Source organism: Pan paniscus, chromosome 4 (genome assembly GCF_029289425.2).
Source record: "Pan paniscus chromosome 4, NHGRI_mPanPan1-v2.0_pri, whole genome shotgun sequence".
NCBI lineage: Eukaryota > Metazoa > Chordata > Mammalia > Primates > Hominidae > Pan > Pan paniscus.
The window spans coordinates 163,035,190-163,055,993 of NC_073253.2; the positions used below are offsets into that span (position 1 = coordinate 163,035,190).

The window sequence follows — 20,804 nt, forward strand, 5'->3', positions numbered from 1 at the left end:
CTGCCGGACTGGCTGCTCCTCCTCAAGGCTAGAGAGTCTGTGCTTTTCTTTGTCCGAAAACCACAGTTATGGTGTCCCAAAAACCACATAATGAAGAGGGTGGGGACACTGGCCAACTCTTTGGGATGCCAATGCATCACCCTTTCCATCACTCTTCCACTTCTACCTCAAACTAATGAGTCTAGTTTTAGAGTACCTTATTTTTGGTCATTCTTCAGCAGATGCTATTCTTTAGGAAGGCATTGGTGATGCAGGGGGTGAATAAAATAAATAAGATGCCTGCATTCAAAGAGTAGTAAGGGCCATGAAGAAATGTAAGCAGAGTAGTTGCCTAGAGCAGGCAGATGGGCAAATTTCAAGAAGACAAACATGGAAGGGTTGATTGAAGAGAAGAAGTGAGATTGTGAATGTTGGCAAGGTGTTGTAGTTGGGGGTTGGGGGTGGTGTCCTGCATGGAGGGGACAGGAAGTGTGAAGACTCTGAAGGTGGAATGGCTTGGTGTGTTCAAACAACAGAAATAAAGATGACCATATTGGCTAGAGAATAAGGGGCCACGTGGAAAGTCGTAAGTGTTACTATGAGAGTGAGGTAGGAGAGGCAGCTATGGGCTGGAGTACTCAAGACAGGTAGGTCATCATAAGGAGTTTGGGTTTCCTTCTGCAAGCACTGGGAAGTCATTGGAGAGTGCTAGGCGGGCGAATGATACAATCTGATTCCTCACCTTAAAATTTCATTCTGGCTGCTGTGGAGGTAGGACTGGGACAATGGGGAGTAGATGGATTATGTGGCAAGAATGGAAGCAGTGAGACCAGCAAGGAGGTAGCTCAGAGAGAGATAATGAGGACTTAGATTAGGACTGTAGCAGAGGAGGTAAAAGAAACTGGATGGTTGCTAGACTGATTCCATTTGAGCTGTGTACATGGATATTTCTGCTCATGTCCTTTTTCTGAAATATGCAACTACCTAAAATATGAATTTAGACTTTTGGAGAAACATCAAACCACTCTTTTAAAAAAGCACATCTGGAGCAGTTCATTTCTTTTTTTCTTTTTAATACTTATATTGTGAGCTGGTTTCAATGTAACTTTCTTGGGGTGCTCTCATGACACTCATTGCTGACCTTTGACCCCTCTGTCCTCTTTCCCAGGTCGTCCCATTCCACCTACATCCTCGCCTAGTCTCCTCCCATCTGCTCAGCTGCCTAGCTCCCATAATCCTCCACCAGTTAGCTGCCAGATGCCATTGCTAGACAGCAACACCTCCCATCAAATCATGGACACCAACCCTGATGAGGAATTCTCCCCCAATTCATACCTGCTCAGAGCATGCTCAGGGCCCCAGCAAGCCTCCAGCAGTGGTAAGGAAACTCCGTGGTGTCTGAATGTGTGGTGTTTCGTGAATGACATTCTTGATTCTCCACCAAAATGACAATGCTGAAACAAGGGCTGGGGGAAGGTGGTGTGGGGAGCATCAAGGTGAAATGCATTTGTCGTTTTGTGGCATGGTATTTTCAAGATACATCTGTAGAAGGTTGAAGTTACTTAAGAGGTTTTGCTTATCTTAACAGGATTTGGGCCTCCTTCAGTGGAAGGCATTTGCCCATTGCTGCATGTGTGAGCATGCTGGTCTCAAAGGTGAAGTGCAGAGAGACACTGGCATATTGAATTTTGTATTACTACGGTTCTGGTCATAGCTGAGTGACCCTGGACACCCTCACAGGCCCAATTTGTGTGTATCTCAGATCCCTGGTTTGTTTTTTGTTTTGTTGTTGTTGTTTGTTTGTTTGTTTGTTTGTTTTGGCTTTTAACTTCTATTCCTTGCTTGTTTAGAGGATTTTGAAATTACAATGTGTTCCATTGACATCAATACTGAATGTCTTGCCAAGTCTGAAGTGTTTGGGGGGTGACCTCTCCTGTAACCCTTTGCTTGTGACCTCACTAGAATTTGACAAGTTGGTGGTGTGGTACTATGGTAAATACTGCCTCTAAATCCATAGTTCTTGTTTTGGTTTTCTCATTCATGGAACAGGGAAACTGGACCCAAGATCCTGTCCCACTTTTGAAGATTTTGTGGCCACTGTCTTAGCTCCCAATCTCTGAATCTTGGGTGGAATTGCCCTGGGCCCAGCGATAATCATGCCTTATTTTGATTTCTCCTGTTGGTGTTATGTTCCTGTGAACATCTGAACGTAGGAATGGGCAATAACTAGAGTTTAAGTGTCCATGGCCCAGGGAGAGACATTTGCAAAAATTAATTACTCCTGACCTAAAGGCTTGGGAGTTATCTTCTGAACTGGTCACTCATGAGGTTAATTAGCATATCCCATCCAAAGCAATACAGAGCTTTCCATGCCGAGAGTGGGTCTTGATGAGATTGTGTTTAGGCTCCATCCAGGAGTATATGCCACCCACCACTGGCCTCAACCTCTACAATTAGAGAGGACCTCCCAAATACATTTAAGATGACTCATTCTGGAAATGGAATGATGGACTGCTACTTAGGATGGCCCATGCCCTTCTTCATAGCCAGGCCTGATATATTTAGTAAACTCATATTCTTTTTCAAAAAAAATTACCTAATCAAATCTCTCATCAAATGAGCAATCCATTGTTGATATTATGAAGGCCTTTAATCTACCATAAATCTTTATTAGAACTCATCAGAGCTTCTAGTTTGAGAGAAATGTGATTATGGCACTCTTAAAATGACATTACATCATTGGGGTGATTGGTTTATCATTTGGAGAAGAGACATCAATCATAACTAGCATAACCACATAGTAAATGAATTCAACCTTTCTACCGTGGAACAATGACACTGTAATTGCTCAAAATCAGGCTTAAAATGAAATCGGAAAATGCTCTTTCTTCAAATATGATGTTAACTTAATGGAATATATTATGAAAAATCATGTTTGAGGAAATTCTATATAATTAAAAATATGTGGAAATATATTCCCTTTTTACTTTCATCAGAACCTGATTTTAGCTACAGAGCCCTTTTTTTGCTGCAGAGATTATGTTGCATTTAATTGAACTACCTTCGCTTATGTTTTGCTGCTTTTTATTTCATACTATGTAATCGTGATGAATATTGTATTATGAAGGACAAGAGGCTTTTGAAATGAGGTGCACCTGCTGATAGCTTTTTAAAAACAGACAATTATTAGGAATAAAATGAGCTTTTAAAAGCTATATCCTTTTATGCATATATGGATACCCAGGCAATGATGATTTCCATAAGAGAGGTCAGTTCATATCTTGAGGCCATCTGGAATGTTTTCTTAGCAATAATGCAGTATGTGATTTCCTTTCTTTTGGACAGTGTATCAGATTGAAACTTGTTGATAGGGTATTTATGTCAGCTTTAGGCCAATCAAGACCTCATTTTGGTGGACACAACAGATCTGTGTGTTCAGAGTCAAACTTATCCATTTTTCATCACTCACACCAATTTGTTCAGCTCACTTAAGACTGATAGCAATTTAAGCTTTAGTAACGGGAGAAAATGCCACAGAAAATTTAAGGGTCCATTTTCATCCCAAACAGGAGCTGTGCTGATATGATTTCTTCAACTGAGGGAGTGAAGGCCCAATTGTGCAATACCCTTGTTTTTAGCAGGTACTTATTACCAGAGAGTTTGTTAAAGCTCCGGTCAACAGGCAGTCATTAGAAATTCTGGACTCTGGCTTAGCTAAAATGAGAGCAAATCGAGTTCGAGTATGCGTGTGCTCACGTCTGTGTTTGTGTGTGTGTGTTTCTTGTGGAATGGGTTTAAGGTCCAGGGCAAATTGGGGATTCTATCAAGATCTGAATGCAGTTGTCATGAATTTAAATTTGACATAAAGGATTGAAAATAGAGTTTGACACGGAAGATGCAAAGTGCAGAGCTATGTCTGAGTGTTTTGAACTGAGTCTGATGAAAGGGGCTGAATTTTTCAGGAGGTGTCACAGCACAAACAAAGTGGCCTTGTGTTTGGGTGTGTTGTGTTTAGTTGGTTAATTACACAGAATTTTTAAAATTCGTCTCTTGGCAATAACCCTGTGTTCTGAGAATCTGGTACTACTTTGGTCTTTGTCTCTTTCTTAGGTGAAATAAAACACTTTCCAACACATCAGCCCATACACGACAGTAAAACATTATTTCCTGCTCTCCTCTTATAGTTGCTGTTATTATTTGATGTTGGTGAAGCCCATCATTAGGAGGGTCACAGTACACAATTCCTTCCCAAGGAGCACCTGTTCTATAGAAACAAATGGGACATAAACTACAGGAACTAAAATGTTTTTCCCCAACATGAAAAACTCCTCAAAGCAACAACAAAGCTTCACCTTTATGGCTTGAGTGTCATTATTTTCTATGACAGTAGTGCATTCTTTAGTGGATGGTACTAAAACCTTGCCACCTTTGGAGTCAAATTGCTCTAACCCTCAATCTATGCCAATCAAGCAGATACCCAGGTACAGTTAGTGAGATGTTTACAGGAGTGGTGTTTCTCTCCCCCTTAAGCATTTTCTTTCAAATAGCTGAGCTCCAGCGAGTGGCGCATTCTGTGTTCTGACCTTCTGCCAGAGCGGGTTGCTCCAGATATGTTTCTTGTATACAGAAGCATAATTTCAAATCCTATGGAATAACTCATCTGGAAAAAAAATCTAGATCCCAGCAGCAGCATAATGGAGGCCCCTGCAGATGGAAGAATGAGACTACCTTCCAAATCAGAATAGGGTTTGCAGTTTGCTCTCAGCATATGATGCAGAAAATATACAGGCAACCACATTATCTTCTAAAAACACTGGCTTTCCTCTACCTGTGAAACATTGAGGATTTTTTTAAAGTTTAAATAAAGGGGCTTTGAACACTCATTAGTAGCATCAAACTATACACATAAGAAATGTAGTAACCAAGATGCCCTAGCTAGGACATCTTGGTAGATCTTATGTGGCAAAAGAGCTGTCCCAGTCAGAGAGTCTCTGTTTGTAACTGAGCACATGAAGGGTGCCCTAACCCTTTTTAAAGAGCAATGCCTTAGTTAATTCTAAATGAAAATAGTATATCAAAATCAGCAGGCTTTGGGGTTGCCTAGGATCAATAAGTTGCCTGTCTAATTTATCTGGCATCATAAAACAAATGAGATTCATTCATTCATTCCTTTTTTGCACCTCCCTCATAATATGTAACAGCTTATAAAAATCGTTACTTTTTTTTTTTTTTTTTGAGACAAAGTCTTGATGATCCAGGCTGGAGTGGCGTGATCTTGGCTCACTGCAACCTCCACCCCCCAGGTTCAAGTGATTCTCATGCCTCAGCCTCCCTAGTAGCTGGGATTACAGGTGCACACCACCATACTTGGCTAATTTTTGTATTTTTAGTAGAAATGGGGTTTCACCGTGTTGGCCAGGCTGGTCTCGAACTCCTGGCCTCAAATGACCCACCCACCTCAGCCTCCCAAAGTGCTAGGATTATAAGTATGAGCCATCACCCCCGGCCAACAATTGTTAAAAAAAAATTTTTTTAAGCTATAATTAGATGATACAATAAAGGTAAAGGAAAAACTTAGGGGAGAAAGTATACATATATGCTCAAATGTATAAAGTCCTATTCCATTATTTAAGATAGAGAACTTGATTTTAAGCTTCCTAGCAACCAAAGCAAAAAGGGAAACATAGGGAAAAGAAGATGCATAACACCCCATGAGATAAAAGCAAATCAGTCATTTCAGGGAAATTCTGTGAATCCTCACAATGAGGCCAGAAAGAAGTTTGTCATAAAGGAGCTCACGTGTGTATCCAGATGACTGGATTCTTAGTAACATCGTATAATACATATGCTAATTTCCTGTCAAAATTCCTTGTAACCTCCCTTAAATAAGACATAGAGCGCACTTTCCATGTAAAAACAATTCTACAAATGTCCAATATTTGCACAGTCCAAGGGCAAAACTTGACTTGATCAATAGACAAACCTTAGTTCTTCTAAAGGACCATGTAAATTGCATGCCCTATAGGCAATAGACCTCAAATGTCATTGCTCATAACTGAATTTTTATGGGAATTAACAGACTTTGAGGTTAAAGTCACCATTCAGGACCTGAAAAGCAGATGTTCTGTGTTACACATTTGTCCTGACAGCCTCATAGAGGTTAGAATTGACATCCTCTCATGAAAACTTCAGGACAGCCTCACTCATCTGGCCCCTAATATCCATCCATGGAGATGGATTTGGGATGAGGAAGAAGTCAATATTTTTAACTTAATGAAACTTCTTCTCCTTATATATCTTAGGTTTTAGAAAGAAATTTTTCTCTGAGATATTGTAAATTTTCTTGCATCCCTAAGCAGATTATGCACATTGTAATTTAATTTAATTTAGGATTCCCTGAATAGCTCACAGCAGTTATTATGCACATTGATGATTGTACAGTGCTGATAATACTATCTTGCTCTTTTTTACAAAAGTCATTGTACATCCTGTGGTTGTTTATCCCACTTCTCCTAATGTTCTGCATTGTAACTTCTTATTGTGCTCTTTATCAGCTTTTCTTCCTCCTCCCAGCTTCACTCCATTCTTCAGGGACCTCCACTGCAGTTTCTCTGGTGACAGATTCATAGTAGACACTCTGTAAGTATTTGTTAAATAAATGAATGAGTGTCTATAGTAACCACTTTTATTTTTCACTCTTGATTTTGGGGTCAGGATATCACGTGCAAACATCATTCACTTTCCCAAGTTGGATTTGTACTGCACATAAGCCACTTTGACTCCAGGTTCTTCCCCAAGTCCCTTGGATGTCTGGTTCAGACATTCAGAGCTACCTGCAGCTCCTTCCTGGCATCCAGGCAGAGGTTTGGTTCCAGCTGCCTCTCCTCTGGACAGGTTCTTGGCCCACTGGGTAGTACAGGCTAAGTCCAGCATGTTATCTTTGCTGTGGAGGTCACAGAAACAGCCATCCCTCTTGCCCCAAATGCAGAGCCACACAGGACTTGGGCTATCAGCTCATGGCCCTTTTTCTCCCTCAACACCAGTTAGTATGCTAAGTACTTTACAAGACTTTCTTCATGTACTGGTATGTAGTCCCTGCCACCTCCCAATTCATGAAGGATTATCATCATACCCATTTTCTAGATGACAAAACCATGGCACAAAGAGGTTAAGTAATGTATGAAAGTCACAAAGCTGGAAAGTGAAGGATTTCGGCTTCAACCTTAACCTTCCTAATTGCAGAGACTTTTCTCCTCATTCCTGTGTTAACTGTTAACCTCAGAATATTTGTTTGGCTGATTGAGATATACAACAGACAGTGAAAGCATTGTATTAAAGGGCATGGGGTACAATTTTTTAAAGATTTCTTAAAACGAAATACAGCATCACAAAATACCCTTTACGCCCACTGTTTGGCAAACACACATATCCCCAGACACTTCCCCTGGAGATTCTGATTCCCTAAGCTCAGGAGGGGCTAAGGAACTCTGCGTTTACCATTCCCTTCAGGTGAAGCATGTGCTCTGACAAGTCTTGGAACCATTAATGTAGTGGGAAGCTCTAAAGTGAAAGTTTGAAAACTTGAGTTTTCTTCACACTGCTCCTGATTCACAGCATGATTTTTGTCAAGTCATTCAATCATTGTATTAGTCTGTTCTCACACTGCTATGAAGAAACACCTGACACTGGGTAATTTATAAAGGGAAGAAGTTTAATTGACTCACAGTTCTGCATGGCTGGGAAGTCCTAAGGAAACGTACAATCATGGCGGAAGGTGAAGGGGAAGAACAGCACCTTCTTCACAAAGCAGCAGGAAGGAGAAGTGCAAACAGGGGTAATGCCAGATGCCTATAAAACCATCAGATCTCGTGAGACTCACTATCATGAGAACAGCATGGGGGAAACTGCCCTGTGATCCAATTACCTCCACCTAGTACCACCCTTGACATGTGGGGATTATGGGAATTACAATTCAAGATGAGATTTTGAGTGGGAACACAGCCAAACCATATCAATCATCATGAACCTCAGTTTCACTATCTGATTAGATTGAGCATTGGCTTAAAAGGCCTCTAAGCTTTCCTCTTGTTCTAGTATTCTGTCTCTGTAAGCTCCTTGCATCTGGCTGGACCAAGCTGTCCCAATGTTAGAGGCTCCCCAACTCCTCCTCTGTATAGTGTAGATTTCATCCCAATATCTGGGACATTGTCAAAACTAAGGCCTACACAGTCATGCAAAGCAGATCCTTGTAACTTACATGCAAAAGTTGAGAAGAGTGATTTTGGGATGCTATAACACTTGGCTGAAAATGTTGATGGCAATCCCATCAAGGAGAGAAAGTACAGCTCCACCAACACAAACCTGGGCTCCCAAAGACCCTCACCCTGGCCTCCTAAACAAGGTCTCCCACCTCAATAATTGAGAACAAATAGTCCTCAGGACTCTCTCGGCATTGTTAACTTGCCTAGCAATGTAGCAAATAGAGATCAGACTTTTCCTTCTTTTCCTTTGTGCCTTCTTGAAACAGACAAATACTGCACATGTGCACGTGTGTGCACACGCACACACACACACACACACGTAAATGTGTAGTTTGTAGGTCCAGCAATTTCCAGCCCAACTAAGGTCAGGACCACTCTTCTGCACCATGGTGCAAATGAGCACACAATCAAGATGGACAGGTAATTCCTTTGGAGATGCACAGCATGGAAGTGACAGACGGCAGAGAACTGCTCTTTCTCAGCAAATAATCTTGGTATTGACAAAATTCTCAGGGTCGATAGGCATTGTGTACATTCTACCTCTCCATTTCTGTCCCTGGCTTCTTGGTACATATAAAAAGATGTCCTAGGCAAGCCCAGAGACTGGGAACTACAAGTGATATCTTAACAGTTTCGTGCCCTAGTAATTTTTACCCAGAACTTCAGCTTCTCGCAAATTCCCTTAAAGAGTACATTCAATTCTAACTAGCTTCCTGCATAATATTCAATAGTAATTTTTAAAAGTATCCCCAGTACCTTGTTAGAGATGTCTCAATTCTTGGGTTGAATCAAAGGATTTCATTATTTTAGCAGTGGGCAGTTTCAACAGAAATTATAGCCCCAGCCCTGGGTACATCTCTTGGACCCATACCCAAAATAATCATGAAGAGTGTGGACTCTGATGTCCATACTACATACATTCAAATGATAGCTCAGCCACTTTCTAACACTATAATCTTGAGCAACTTACTTAATCTGTATCTCAGTATTTTTGTCTGTAAAACAATAATAAGCATCTACAAGTCCTAAAGCTGTTATAAACATTTAAATGACATTCTGATACATCTAAATACCATTAAAAGAGGCTTAGACAATTGAAGCAATGATTGGGTTTGAGAGTACTTGCTTCCTAATTTAATAAACAATGTTCTATTGTGGGCAAATATATATAACATGAAATTTACCATTTATACCATTTTTAAGTGTAGAGTTCTATGGCTTTAAGTATGTTCACATTGTTATGCAACCATCACCACCATCCACCTCTAAAACATATTCATCTTCCTCAACAGAAACTCTATACCCATTAAACACTAACTCCCTTTCCCTCAGCCCCTGGCAACCACTGTTTTATTTCTGTCTCTATGAATTTGTGTCTAGGTACCTCATATCAATGGAATCACACAGTACTTGTCCTTTTGTGATGGATTTATTTCACTTAGCATAATGTCTTCAAGCTTCATCCATGTTGTAGCATGTAATTCTACAGGACAGAATTTTCTTCCTTTTAAAGCTGAAAACTATTCAATTTTCCTTATATACCACATTTTGTTTATTCACTCCTCCCTTACTAGACACTTCGGTGGTTTCTACCTTTTGTCTATTGTGAATAATTCTGCTAGGAATATTGGTGTACAACTAATTGTTTGAGCACCTGCTTTGACCTCTTTTGGATGTATAACCAAAAGTGGAATCACTGAATCATACAGTAATTCTATACTTAATTTTTTAAAGATTTGACATGCTGTTTTGTACAGTGTCTGTACCACTGTACATTCCCACCAGCAATACACAAGGGCTCCAATCACTCTACATCTTCTCCAATACTTGTTACCTTCTGTGTTTTTGATAATAGCTATCCTATTGGTGTGAAATGGTATTTCTTCATGGTTTTGATTTGCATTTCTCTAATGATTAGTTCTTTTCATGTGCTTACTGCCTGTTTTTATATCTTCTTTGAAGAAATGTCTATTCAAGTCCTTTGCCTAATTTTTAATCAGATCATTTGTTTTTTGTTGATATTGTTGAGTTGTAGGAATTCTTTATATATTCTGGATACCAATTGCTTATCAGATAGGTGATTTGCAAATATTTTATCCTATCGCATAGGTTGTCTTTTCATTCTTTGATGGTGTCCTTTGATGTGTAAAAGTTTTTAATCTTGGTGTGGTCCAGTATATCTATTTTTACTTTTGTTGTCTATGCTTTTGGTGTCATGCAACAAATACTGTTAAAGGCTTATTCTATGGCAGCCATTGTTCTAAATCTTTACAAATGGTAATTCATTTAATCCTCACCACTGAGAAAGTGAAAAGCAGCTCTTGATTCTGGGAACAGACCCGACAATAACATCTAGGCTTAGGTGCATTAGGAGCTGGCTTGTCACTCACAACTAGGTTGTAGTGTTCTCCTACTGAATATAAACAATCTTACAGAACCCAAGCACGAGGCCACTCCATGGCTGTGGTGACATGAAATAAGATGACAAGAAGACCACACCATGATCTTGCCCCAATACAGACAAAACCAAAGTCACTGTCCAAACAACAAAAATACAAAACACCCTTCTCTCTAGGCTGAAATGGGTGATTACTGGTTTTTTGTTTTGTTTTTGAGATGGAGTCTCGCTCTGTTGGCCAGGCTAGAGTGCAATGGCATGGTCTTGGCTCACTGCAACCTCCATCTCCCAGGCTCAAGTAATTCTCCTGCCTCAGCCTCATGAGTAGCTGGGATTACAGGTATGTGCCACCACGCCCAGCTAATTTTTGCATTTGTAGTAGAGACTGTTTTCACCATGTTGGACAGGCTGGCCTCAAACTCCTGACCTCAGGTGATCCACTCGCCTCGGCCTCCCAAAGTGCTGGGAGTACAGGCATGAGCCACTACACCCAGCCCACAAGCCCTTTCTAACATTCTTACTGAAGCTCCCTTCTGGCTCCCCTTGTGTGTCTTCTCCCTCATAGCAATGAGTTAATCAACTGTGTTTGGCCACAGTGTGCTCCTGCCTGGTGGTGTTTTGGCTAGAGGACATGGACACCATTAAGCTGTGAATTGGGATTATTATCCCTGTTGTACAGGTGGGAAAACTGTGGCACAGTGAGGTTAAGTAATTTGCCATAGGATACATAGTTATTAAGCAGTACAAGAACTTGACCCAGAGAAACTGGTCTCCAGAGTGATATGTAGAAATTTAAGTGAATTTTTAAAAGACAATTCCAGAAAAAAATATATATATTCAAGAAATAAAATGTAGTCATCATTTACCACATGGCCCAGCTCTGAATAGCATTTACATGGACACAGTAATGTAAACATTGAATAATGACTTAGCTATTAAATCAGAAGGATGAGAGGATATGTGGGCTGGGCAGGTAGAGGAAAAAGCCAAGACCTGCATCTTTCATAGTAAGAAGTTACAAGATAATGCAAGAAGTTACTAAATAAAATGGAAAATGCAAGAAATAGCAGCAAAGCATGTTATTTATAGAACTGGAGATAAATACCAAAATAATTAGCTATAAAAAGGTAAATGTGGTTGCTGCTGGGAAGGAAGAAATTGGCGGTGATAGAAGAAGATTGCTATTTTTGAACTGAACGTTATGGAACGATTTAATTCTTTAAACCATGTGCACTTTTTTCTTCTGATGAAAAGAAAACATTTACATGAGATTGGGCAGGCAAAACACTTAATACAATGTTAAAACCCCAAAATAGTAGCTGTTTACTTCTCTCAAATATATTTTATTCAACAAGTATGTATTGATCAGGGCCGATGTGTTTGAAATGACATCAGGTGCTGTGAACCTCAGTAGTTAGGCATTGGAGCACTTGCGTCAAACCCACAGATTGGTCTGTATCTGCCTCTGTTGATTAGGGAGCCCTGTGGAGTTGTTGGGGGTTTAGCTCTTTTTCCCAACACAGCTTAGGATGGCATGAGAACAGAGAAGATATCATGACTACTATTCCTCCTCATTTCTAATCCAGTGTCCATCTAAGCACAGGTACCATCATTTCCTCAGAGCTTTCCCAACCAACACTGCCCAACTAGAACATTCCTTTTTCAGAATTACAGAACAGCTTTATAGTCTGCCTTATTCAATTTAGCACCTCATTGCATTCTGATTTGTAATATTCTCTTGGCATTTCATGCATGTAAGTCACTTGTGTCAACATTAAATTGTCACCACTTAAAGACAAGGGTCATTTCTTTGGTCTTTTTGTGTCCCTTAGCACATAGTGCAGGTAGAGATACGCTCAAGAGCTAGATCCTTATTGATCTACCTTAAGAAGGACAATGTTAAGAGTGGGGCAACAAAAAGGTGGCAGCAGCCCCCACCCAGTCCTTCAGATTTGGGCCTGTTGACTGCAGGTCACTGTAACATTTTTAGATCTGAGACCATCTGTGATTGTGGATGTGATCACATTTAGAAAGAACAGAAAAAATACCATAGGGCATGATGAGAAAAGAAGTGTGTTTGTCTAACCTGCGTCTTCCCTGGGAAGGACAGAGAGATGTGAATCCAAAATAACAGTTCTTTCTTCATTTGTTTAGTAGCTGCTGTCCTGAGTTGATGTTGCCTTGGAAATAGTTGCTTCCATTGATGAATGTTTTGTAGGGTACAGCTACAATCCTAGGGAATGCATGGGCTTAGTGTATGGATTCATTTGCTGGAGCTGCCCTAACAAAGTACCACGAACTAGGTGGCTGAAAACAACTGAATATTATTCTGTCACAGTTCTAGAGGCTACAAGTTCCAAACCACGCTCCTTCCAAATGCCCTAGGGAAGAGTCCTTCCTTGCCTCTTCTAGCTTGTGGTAGCTGCCAGCAACCCTTAGCATTCTTTGGTTGTGGCAGCATAACTCCAATCCCTGCCTCCACCTTCTAATGGCCCTCTTCTCCCTGCGTGTGTCCGTGTGTCTGTAGGTCTCTAACTCTCTCTCCTTATAGGGATACCAATTATTGAATTTAGGGCTCGTCATAATTGTGGATAGATTTATTTGAATTAAGTCTGCAAATAACTTCACAAAATCCAAATAAGGTCACATTCCCAGCTATCAAGAGTCAGGACTTTATATCTTTTGGGGAAACACAATTCAGCCCACAACAGAATCCAGTTGAATACTCAGCAGGATAGAGTAACTAGAAATAGCTCCCTATGTCTTCTCTATTATTGAACCTACCATGCTCGTTGACTGCATTCACCATTAGATTTAAGTTCTTTGAAGGCAAGCACCCTATTTCCCTTGTGTCTCATTTCATTCTATGCATTTAGCTACCACTGAGCCTGGCACATAGCAGATGCTCAATAAATATTAGGTGAATTAACAAATAGTGCATGCAGTCAAAGGATGGAGGAAAGGTATGCAGAGGGTATTTGCAATATCCAAAGAATGGTCCAAAAAAAAAAAGTGGAGGCAGACCCTTTCTCACATGCTGGCTCCCTCTATCTGCAGTAGGAGAGACAGAGAATGAAGAAGGCATTTCTGGATGATGGCATAGTGCAACATGAATGGCAAAGAAAGCCAGAAGCAAACAGAGAAAACCAATGTAGTTAATATTTAAACTCTAGAATCCAAATAAACTAGTTAAACATAGAAAAACTGTTTTGTGTGGTGCTTTAAAATTCTAGCGCAGGCCTTTCCTTTGATTCCCCCAGGGCCAATACCAGCTCTCTCTTTTGTCATTTCCATCAGATCTTTTGTTTTACGATTTCTGTTGCTTATTATCCTTATTCCTTTCTGTGTTTGTAAAGCCAAAGATAAGGGGGCACATGCATTCTTGATACTGAAGCATTTAGGCGGTTATCACTTAAATTAATGTTTTCTGCTAGAGTTATATTTTAGTGGAAAACAGTAATTGTTTCTAAGACAGCATCTTGGAGTTGAACCAATTCTATCAGTGAACACTCAACCATGGGAAGCTAACAATAAAATGCAGTGATCAATCGTTCTTCTTTTCTCTCTTCCACTCCAAAGGCAGACTTTATATCTCTTTGCTTTAAAAAACAAAACAAAACAAAACAAAAAAAACACACAAAAACAAAAAAACTAAACTGATGATAGAGCACCTTTTTAACACTTCAGCAGAACAGTTTCTCCATAGAAAATGACCCCCAAATTTATCTTTATTGCGACTTCCCACCCCTCACCCTCACTTAGAATTTACAAAGATGCCTTTGCTTAAGTTATAACCTTGCAAACCTCTGCTTTTGAATTGTGTTGATGTCCACTGTGGATGGAGGGCTGTGGGACAGGACTATCTTCCTGCATGCCAGCTCCCCGAATAATTCCACGATGCAATTGGTGGCATTCACACTTGACTAGGATCGCATTTCAATCTGTTCCATCTGATTGGATACCGTGTTTTCTTCCCGTCTGTGGTAATGGAGCACTCGTTCCCAGTTCCCAAGGTTATTTTCATCTCAATGACCTTTTGCATCTCCCTGAGGAGCCTGACCATTACCCACCCCCCTTTCACTCTGTCTGCTTAGAATATTGCTTTACATGTCGCTCTTTCTGTAGTAACCACTGTCTTTGATACATTCCTATCAGCGATTTTGTCCCTGAGGGAGCAGTGATCTTTACCAGTTTGTGACTCTCCCTTTTTCTCTGTGGGTTCTTCTCATGGTCTTACAGTTCAGTTCAAGCAATTTGCTTTTAAAGATGAAAAGAGATAGGCTGGGACACCACCTGTTTACGATATTAGGATGCTGGGTTTCTGATTTCTTTTGCTAACCTGCGTGCCTTCTCGTGAAGACTGAAAACTGGTTAGAATATAAAAGATGGAGGATCTGTTGTGAAAATAATTCACAGGGAGGGGAAAAGTCATATTACACTAGGCATACTTGGCCTTTTCTGCCGCTCTTTATTGATCTCAAATTGCTGAAAGGGTTCAGAAGATAAAAAGAATCTGTGAAACAAAGAAAGGATACCATGGTGAAGAAAGAAACGGCCCTGATATGGTGGCAGCCAGAGAATCCGTCTGACTCCTAATTCTACCCAAAACTCACGGTGTCCCCTGGGCAGACCCTTCTCCTCTTGGGCCCTCTGTTTTGTCTTTTGTAGTGTTGGGAGGCTTTGAGTCAGATGTTTTGAAAGTTCTTTTCCAACTTTCAAATATCATGATTCTAGGAAAAGACTGAGAACTAGGCACGACACATTATTCCACTTCCAATGATGTGCTGAGTCGCCGAATCTGTCGCCTCTCTTTAAAAACACACAGAAACAACTTTTTCCTCCCAAAGGGAGGAAACTAAAGCTGTTGCCCCTTTCTGGATTGGTGATGATAATGATATTAAATAATAATCATCATCACTTATGTTTGTGTAATATTTTCTATTTCAAGGAACAAGATCATGTCCTTTCCTTTAGGTTGCAAACGTCTGACCCTTGGTCAAAGGAGCTTGCAAGCCAATTTGATTTGTCCTGCTTGGTATTATTTTTAAAATTATGCTTTATTTAGGTGACAATGTTGAAAAACCAAGAGATGTACATAAACATTCATAATTCTATCTTTCCTGAAATAATAACATGCCTAGTAGTACCTACCTGCATTATGTCATGGCCACAAATCACTAGAGCCCAGTAGAGACTGCCCATTTGAGATCAGGCATGATCTTTTAATTTATTCATGTATGAGATTTGCATGGCCTTTGTAGCATTTGGATCTTCAATCTCAGTTATCTAGCTTGTTGGCATCAATGATGATGATAATGATGATGATGATGATGATGTTACCACTGCTAATGTCATTAACAATAATCTCCATCTCCACGTTGGCACACCATCTTTACTTTTAGGAAACACTATCATGTGTATTACCTATTTAAATCCCCACTACAACCATCTGGTGAGGAAGATGTAGAAGGTATTATTATCTCTACTTAACAGATAATCCATTTGAGGGATAAAAATTTCAAGTGACTTACCAGTGGACCATATTTAGTCTAATGATCTCAAACTTTCCACTATCAAGGTCTTTTTAAATTTTCTTAATGTACTCTATGTTTTGTAGGACTTGGTCTACCTATTCACATGTATTTTTAAAAAATAGGTTGTTTACTTATTTTGTGTTACATGAAGATATATAGATAGATAGGTACCTCTAACCTCTACTCTCAATGATGTATTTGTTTACCAAGTACAGTTGTAACTGCTAATAGACAAATTTTGTGGTTCCTTTGCACAATTACTCTCCTTTTTGTTTGTTTCTTTGTTTGAGACAGAGTCTCCCTCTGTCACACAGGCTGGAGTGCAGTGATGCAACCTCCACTCACTGCAGCCTCAGCCTTCCCAGTTGAAGTGATTCTCCTGCCTCAGCCTCCTGATTACAATTACTCTTCATTTCAGTGTTTTCCTAGCTGGACTTCTTAACAAGTACATACAATTAGGAGGAAGGAAAGCTTAAGTGGGCCATGAAAAGGTCAGGTGAGTTTTAGGGATCCTGGACCCAATATCCTTATTACATAGCTGGGGCTTATGCTGACCCACTAAGGTCAGTGCTAAGGGAGTTAGAAGCAGAATACAAACTCAAGTTTTTGTTACTGTTTTTATGTTTGACACGGGAGTATACAGCATGGGAGATCACCTCACCTCTGGCTCTGAGGTTGGTACTCAGAAGCTGTGGACTGTCAGCATATTTTGATTAAACACCTATCATGTGTCCACCATGTCACAGGTGCTGGGCATTGCCTGGGTCTGAAGATCTATCATCACATCTGATCCAGGTCCTTGGCTTCCTTCTGGCATTCTGTTTGACACTGATGAGTTCTGAGACCTTGCTGGCCTTGACTTGCCCACTTCCTCACAGCAGCACAGGCTCAGCATGAGATCCTCTTTTCCAGAATAACCCAGAGATTTCCTGGACTTGATTGAGTTGTAGCTTGCTTTGGAAAAGATTCCAACTTTTACAAAGTGAAATTTCCTATGCTAAGCAAACTCTATTTATATTTTATTGTATTCTGTTGTCAGATGCCGCAAGTACTTGAAAGGAGCTTGTGATATAACATATTCTTGATTGTAATATAGCATTGTAAGCACATTATGGACTGAATTACAACATTTCATGAGACGAAAAGAGAAGTGCTACATTAAACATACACATTATTCATAAAGCTTCTAATTCCAGGAAAATTAAACTTGAAAAAATTATTTTCCAGAATGGATGATCTATAGCACATAGGTTCTTATAAGTCAAATACAGTTCCTTATAAATACATGGAAGATATGTGCCCAACTCATATGCAGGCCTAGAGTAGTAAGTTTTGCACAACCTGAATCAAATTAGGTCAGTCTTCTAAGAAACATTCCCATGTTACAATGCAACCAAACTTTAACAGGGCCTCTAGGCAGAGGAGTGGTTTTCCTCTCTTGGGTGAAGAACCAAAAATGTAGCACTCTTCATTGTCAAGGTGTATAGCAAAGCGTAGATCATGAGGGGAGAGCTTACACAGAATGGCATGGCATATGCCATCCAGAATCCACTGTGCAGCTGCTTAGGGATAGGAGTGTTTCCATTTTCAAAACCACGTAAGTTTCAGAGGTCAAGCTTAGCAAAGCAGCTTGAAAAGTGTGTACTTAGTAGGCTTGGGGAAAAGTTGGAAGCCCATGCCCTCATTTTGCCTCAATTATAGTTCTGCAAAAACCCTCTCTTAAGAGCTCCAAAGTCTATGCCTTATTCCCTTCCCCATTTGGACTATTGTTACCCTGGGCAAGTTCTTTAATTAACTTCTCTGTGTTTTAGTTTCACCATTTATAACACAGAGATAATTATACTTCAAGATAATATGTGGAAAAAAATGCCTCTCCATTGCACAATGAGAAGTGGACATGCAAGTTATCATGATTGTTTATTAATAGCAGTAACATCCCACATGAACAGTGGAATCAGCACTCTTCCCCACAGAACTCAGAACCTTTGTCCCGATTAACTCATTATGACTGACATTAACTCTGAGATTTTGCTGGCGGCAATGTGGAGGGAGAGTATTACCTCTTGGCTAGGTTTCTTCTTGTCCTGAGGTCTTTTTATTCTTCATCGGCACCTCCTGTAAGTAACTGGGTTTGGGCTGCTCAGAAATTCCTGTCTGTGATAAATAAGGGAAATTTCAGACAGGATGGTAACTCCATAGCTATTCAGGCCAAAGAGTTGGTAGACCATTAAAAACAATTCACATCCTTCATGTTCAGGGTTTAAATATGCATATTTCCATGGTCTTACTCCCTCCAAAATTGGTCAGACCAGTTCAAGGTTGGATGACAGATGTGAGCAAATCAGCGTCAGACAAGTTGAGCAGACTTTAACTTCCTATATTGTAGTAGAAAATTCCTCTCATAAAACAACGAGGCGCACGGATCAAGACCCCTGCTGTGTCCAATTAGACTTCTTTAAAAAGGAACAACCTCTTTAACTCTGTGAGTTTCTGGGGGCTGTTTATCTTTTCCTTTTGGCTTATCGCAACTCTTAAATTACCTTAGCATATGCTTCGTTGCTAGTATTTTCTTGTATTTTCTTTTTTTCCGTTGCCACAGGAAACAAACAAAAAAGTTTTTTTTGTTGTTGTTTTTTTTTAATAAGAGGCATTTCAAGAACGTGTTAGAGGGAGAAAGAATGTTTCTTAATGAAATAAAGAAGAGATAATTTCCAAACGCTTTTAAAACTACATAGTAGGACAATCATTCAAGTATGGGATGCACCCTTAAGCAAGATTAGGTCTTATGGGTGACAGAGGAACTAAGTTTGGTGTGTCAGCCTTGATTTCTTATTACCCTAGTTCCTGCGCTTCATACAAATTTAAGACCCAAGCAATTATGCCTAACATGCTTTTGAATACGGTAAAATCATGCATTTTATGTAGTCAGTAATAAAAATACTGCAGTCGTTTTTCCATCCAAAGATACAGTCCCATTATGAATAATGAGTCCTAGAAAAATATAGCAAGGTAGTCCAATGTGGCAGCATAATCATTTATGCATCTACCAAACCTCTTTCACACTTCAAGAAGTTTAATAGATGATCAGTTCCTTGAGGGCAGAAGCTTTCTTATTTATCTTTGTATCTTTGTTACCCAGTAAGCAGCATTCCTGGCACATCAAAAATCACAGATGATGGATGGATGGATGGATGGATGGATGGATAGATGGATAGATGATGAATGGAGAAAAAATACTTCCCTCTTTTGGTCTTTGAAGTTTCTGGGTATTACCAGTGAAGATACAGAGTATAGGGCAAGGTTCTCATACCTAACAATCAGGCCAAACCAGCACGTTTAATAAAATGTTTTTTCATTGCCCTTAGAATAAAATCCAGATCGTTTATTGTGGCTAGTGTGATGTGATTTGGCCACAGGCTAACATTCATAACTTCAGCTCCTTCCATTCTCCTTTTCTATCCCCACTCTGTGACACTAGACTTCTTTGCATTCTTTGGAAACATCCAAACTCTTTCCTCTGACAGCCTTGTACTTCCTGTTCCATCTGCCCAGAATCTTTCCCCCTATCTTTCCATGGCTGGTATGGTCATTCACTAGACTCAAATATCATTCCTTGGATACCCCTGCCCCATCCAAATTTGTTCCCCTCCTCCCTTTCAGTATCCTCAACACCCAACAGTGCCCTGCACTTAGTATGTACTCCATAAATATCTGTTGGATGGTTGACAAATTATTGTGCATATTTTGCAAATATTTAATATGTTACTATTGAATATTTAACTTAAAAATTACTGAGGTTTTTCTTCTTCCCAGACTCCAATTAAAAAGCAAACAACCAAAAACTCAAAACCAAGGTGAAAATGTTTCTTTTGTTTTATTCTCCTAACTTACTAGAAGCTAAGAGGTTGCCTCTTCTACTCACCCTGCAAAGAAGGAAGGAAGGAAGGGAGGGAGGGAGGGAGGGAGGGAAAGAGGGAGGCAGGGAGGACGGAAAACTTAGAAAAAACTGAATTAAACAAAGTTTAAGAAAAACAGAGTCGTAAAACTTCTCAGGGCCTTTAACATGTTTATGTGAACTGAGACTTTCTATTAGAATAGAGGCTTTACTTCTCAAAGTTATTTGACCAGAGAGCATTTTTCCTCCTCCTCTCCCTCCTCCTCTTCCTCTCCCCCTCCTCCTCTTCTCCTCTTCCTCCTCTCCTTCCTTCTTCTTTCTCAGAGTACTTTTGAGACTAATCTTTGATGGCATACATTTTGGGAAACAATAAAATAGGAACCATTATCTGCTGAGCATTTTCTGTGCCCTAGGCACTGTACTAGGCATTTTAAGTTTGTCACTTGCTTTGGTTCTGGTCCTTTCATTAATGAAGGAAATGAGCCTCACAGAGTTTAGCTAACTTGACCAAATGCACGTAACCATCAAATCAAGCACAGCAGCTACGATTTGAACCATTGCTGCTTGATTCCAATGGCTTTGATCTTCTCACTGCTATGTACTACTTCTCAAAATATTACTTCTAATTAATTAAAACAGAGGTTCTCACTCTCAAATACATACAAAGCCTATAAAATACAAACTCCTGGGCCCTATACCAGATTTATTTAATTCACTATGTCTGAGTTGGGATCCAA

At 39.9% G+C, this 20,804-nt stretch overlaps 1 protein-coding gene across 10 annotated transcripts in view; it reads left to right on the top strand.

Annotated features, from left to right (window-relative positions):
- Positions 1-20,804, top strand: part of TENM2 (teneurin transmembrane protein 2) — a 3,238,122-nt gene that overhangs the window by 2,848,342 nt on the left and 368,976 nt on the right. For 9 of the 10 annotated variants that reach the window (XM_063604288.1, XM_063604290.1, XM_055112852.2 and 6 more), the window contains one exon: positions 1,148-1,357. The exons of the other annotated variant lie outside the window; for it this stretch is intronic. In XM_063604288.1, the coding sequence (XP_063460358.1) occupies positions 1,148-1,357 (210 nt within the window). The remainder of the gene's footprint in view (positions 1-1,147; positions 1,358-20,804) is intronic. 10 annotated transcript variants of the gene reach the window in all.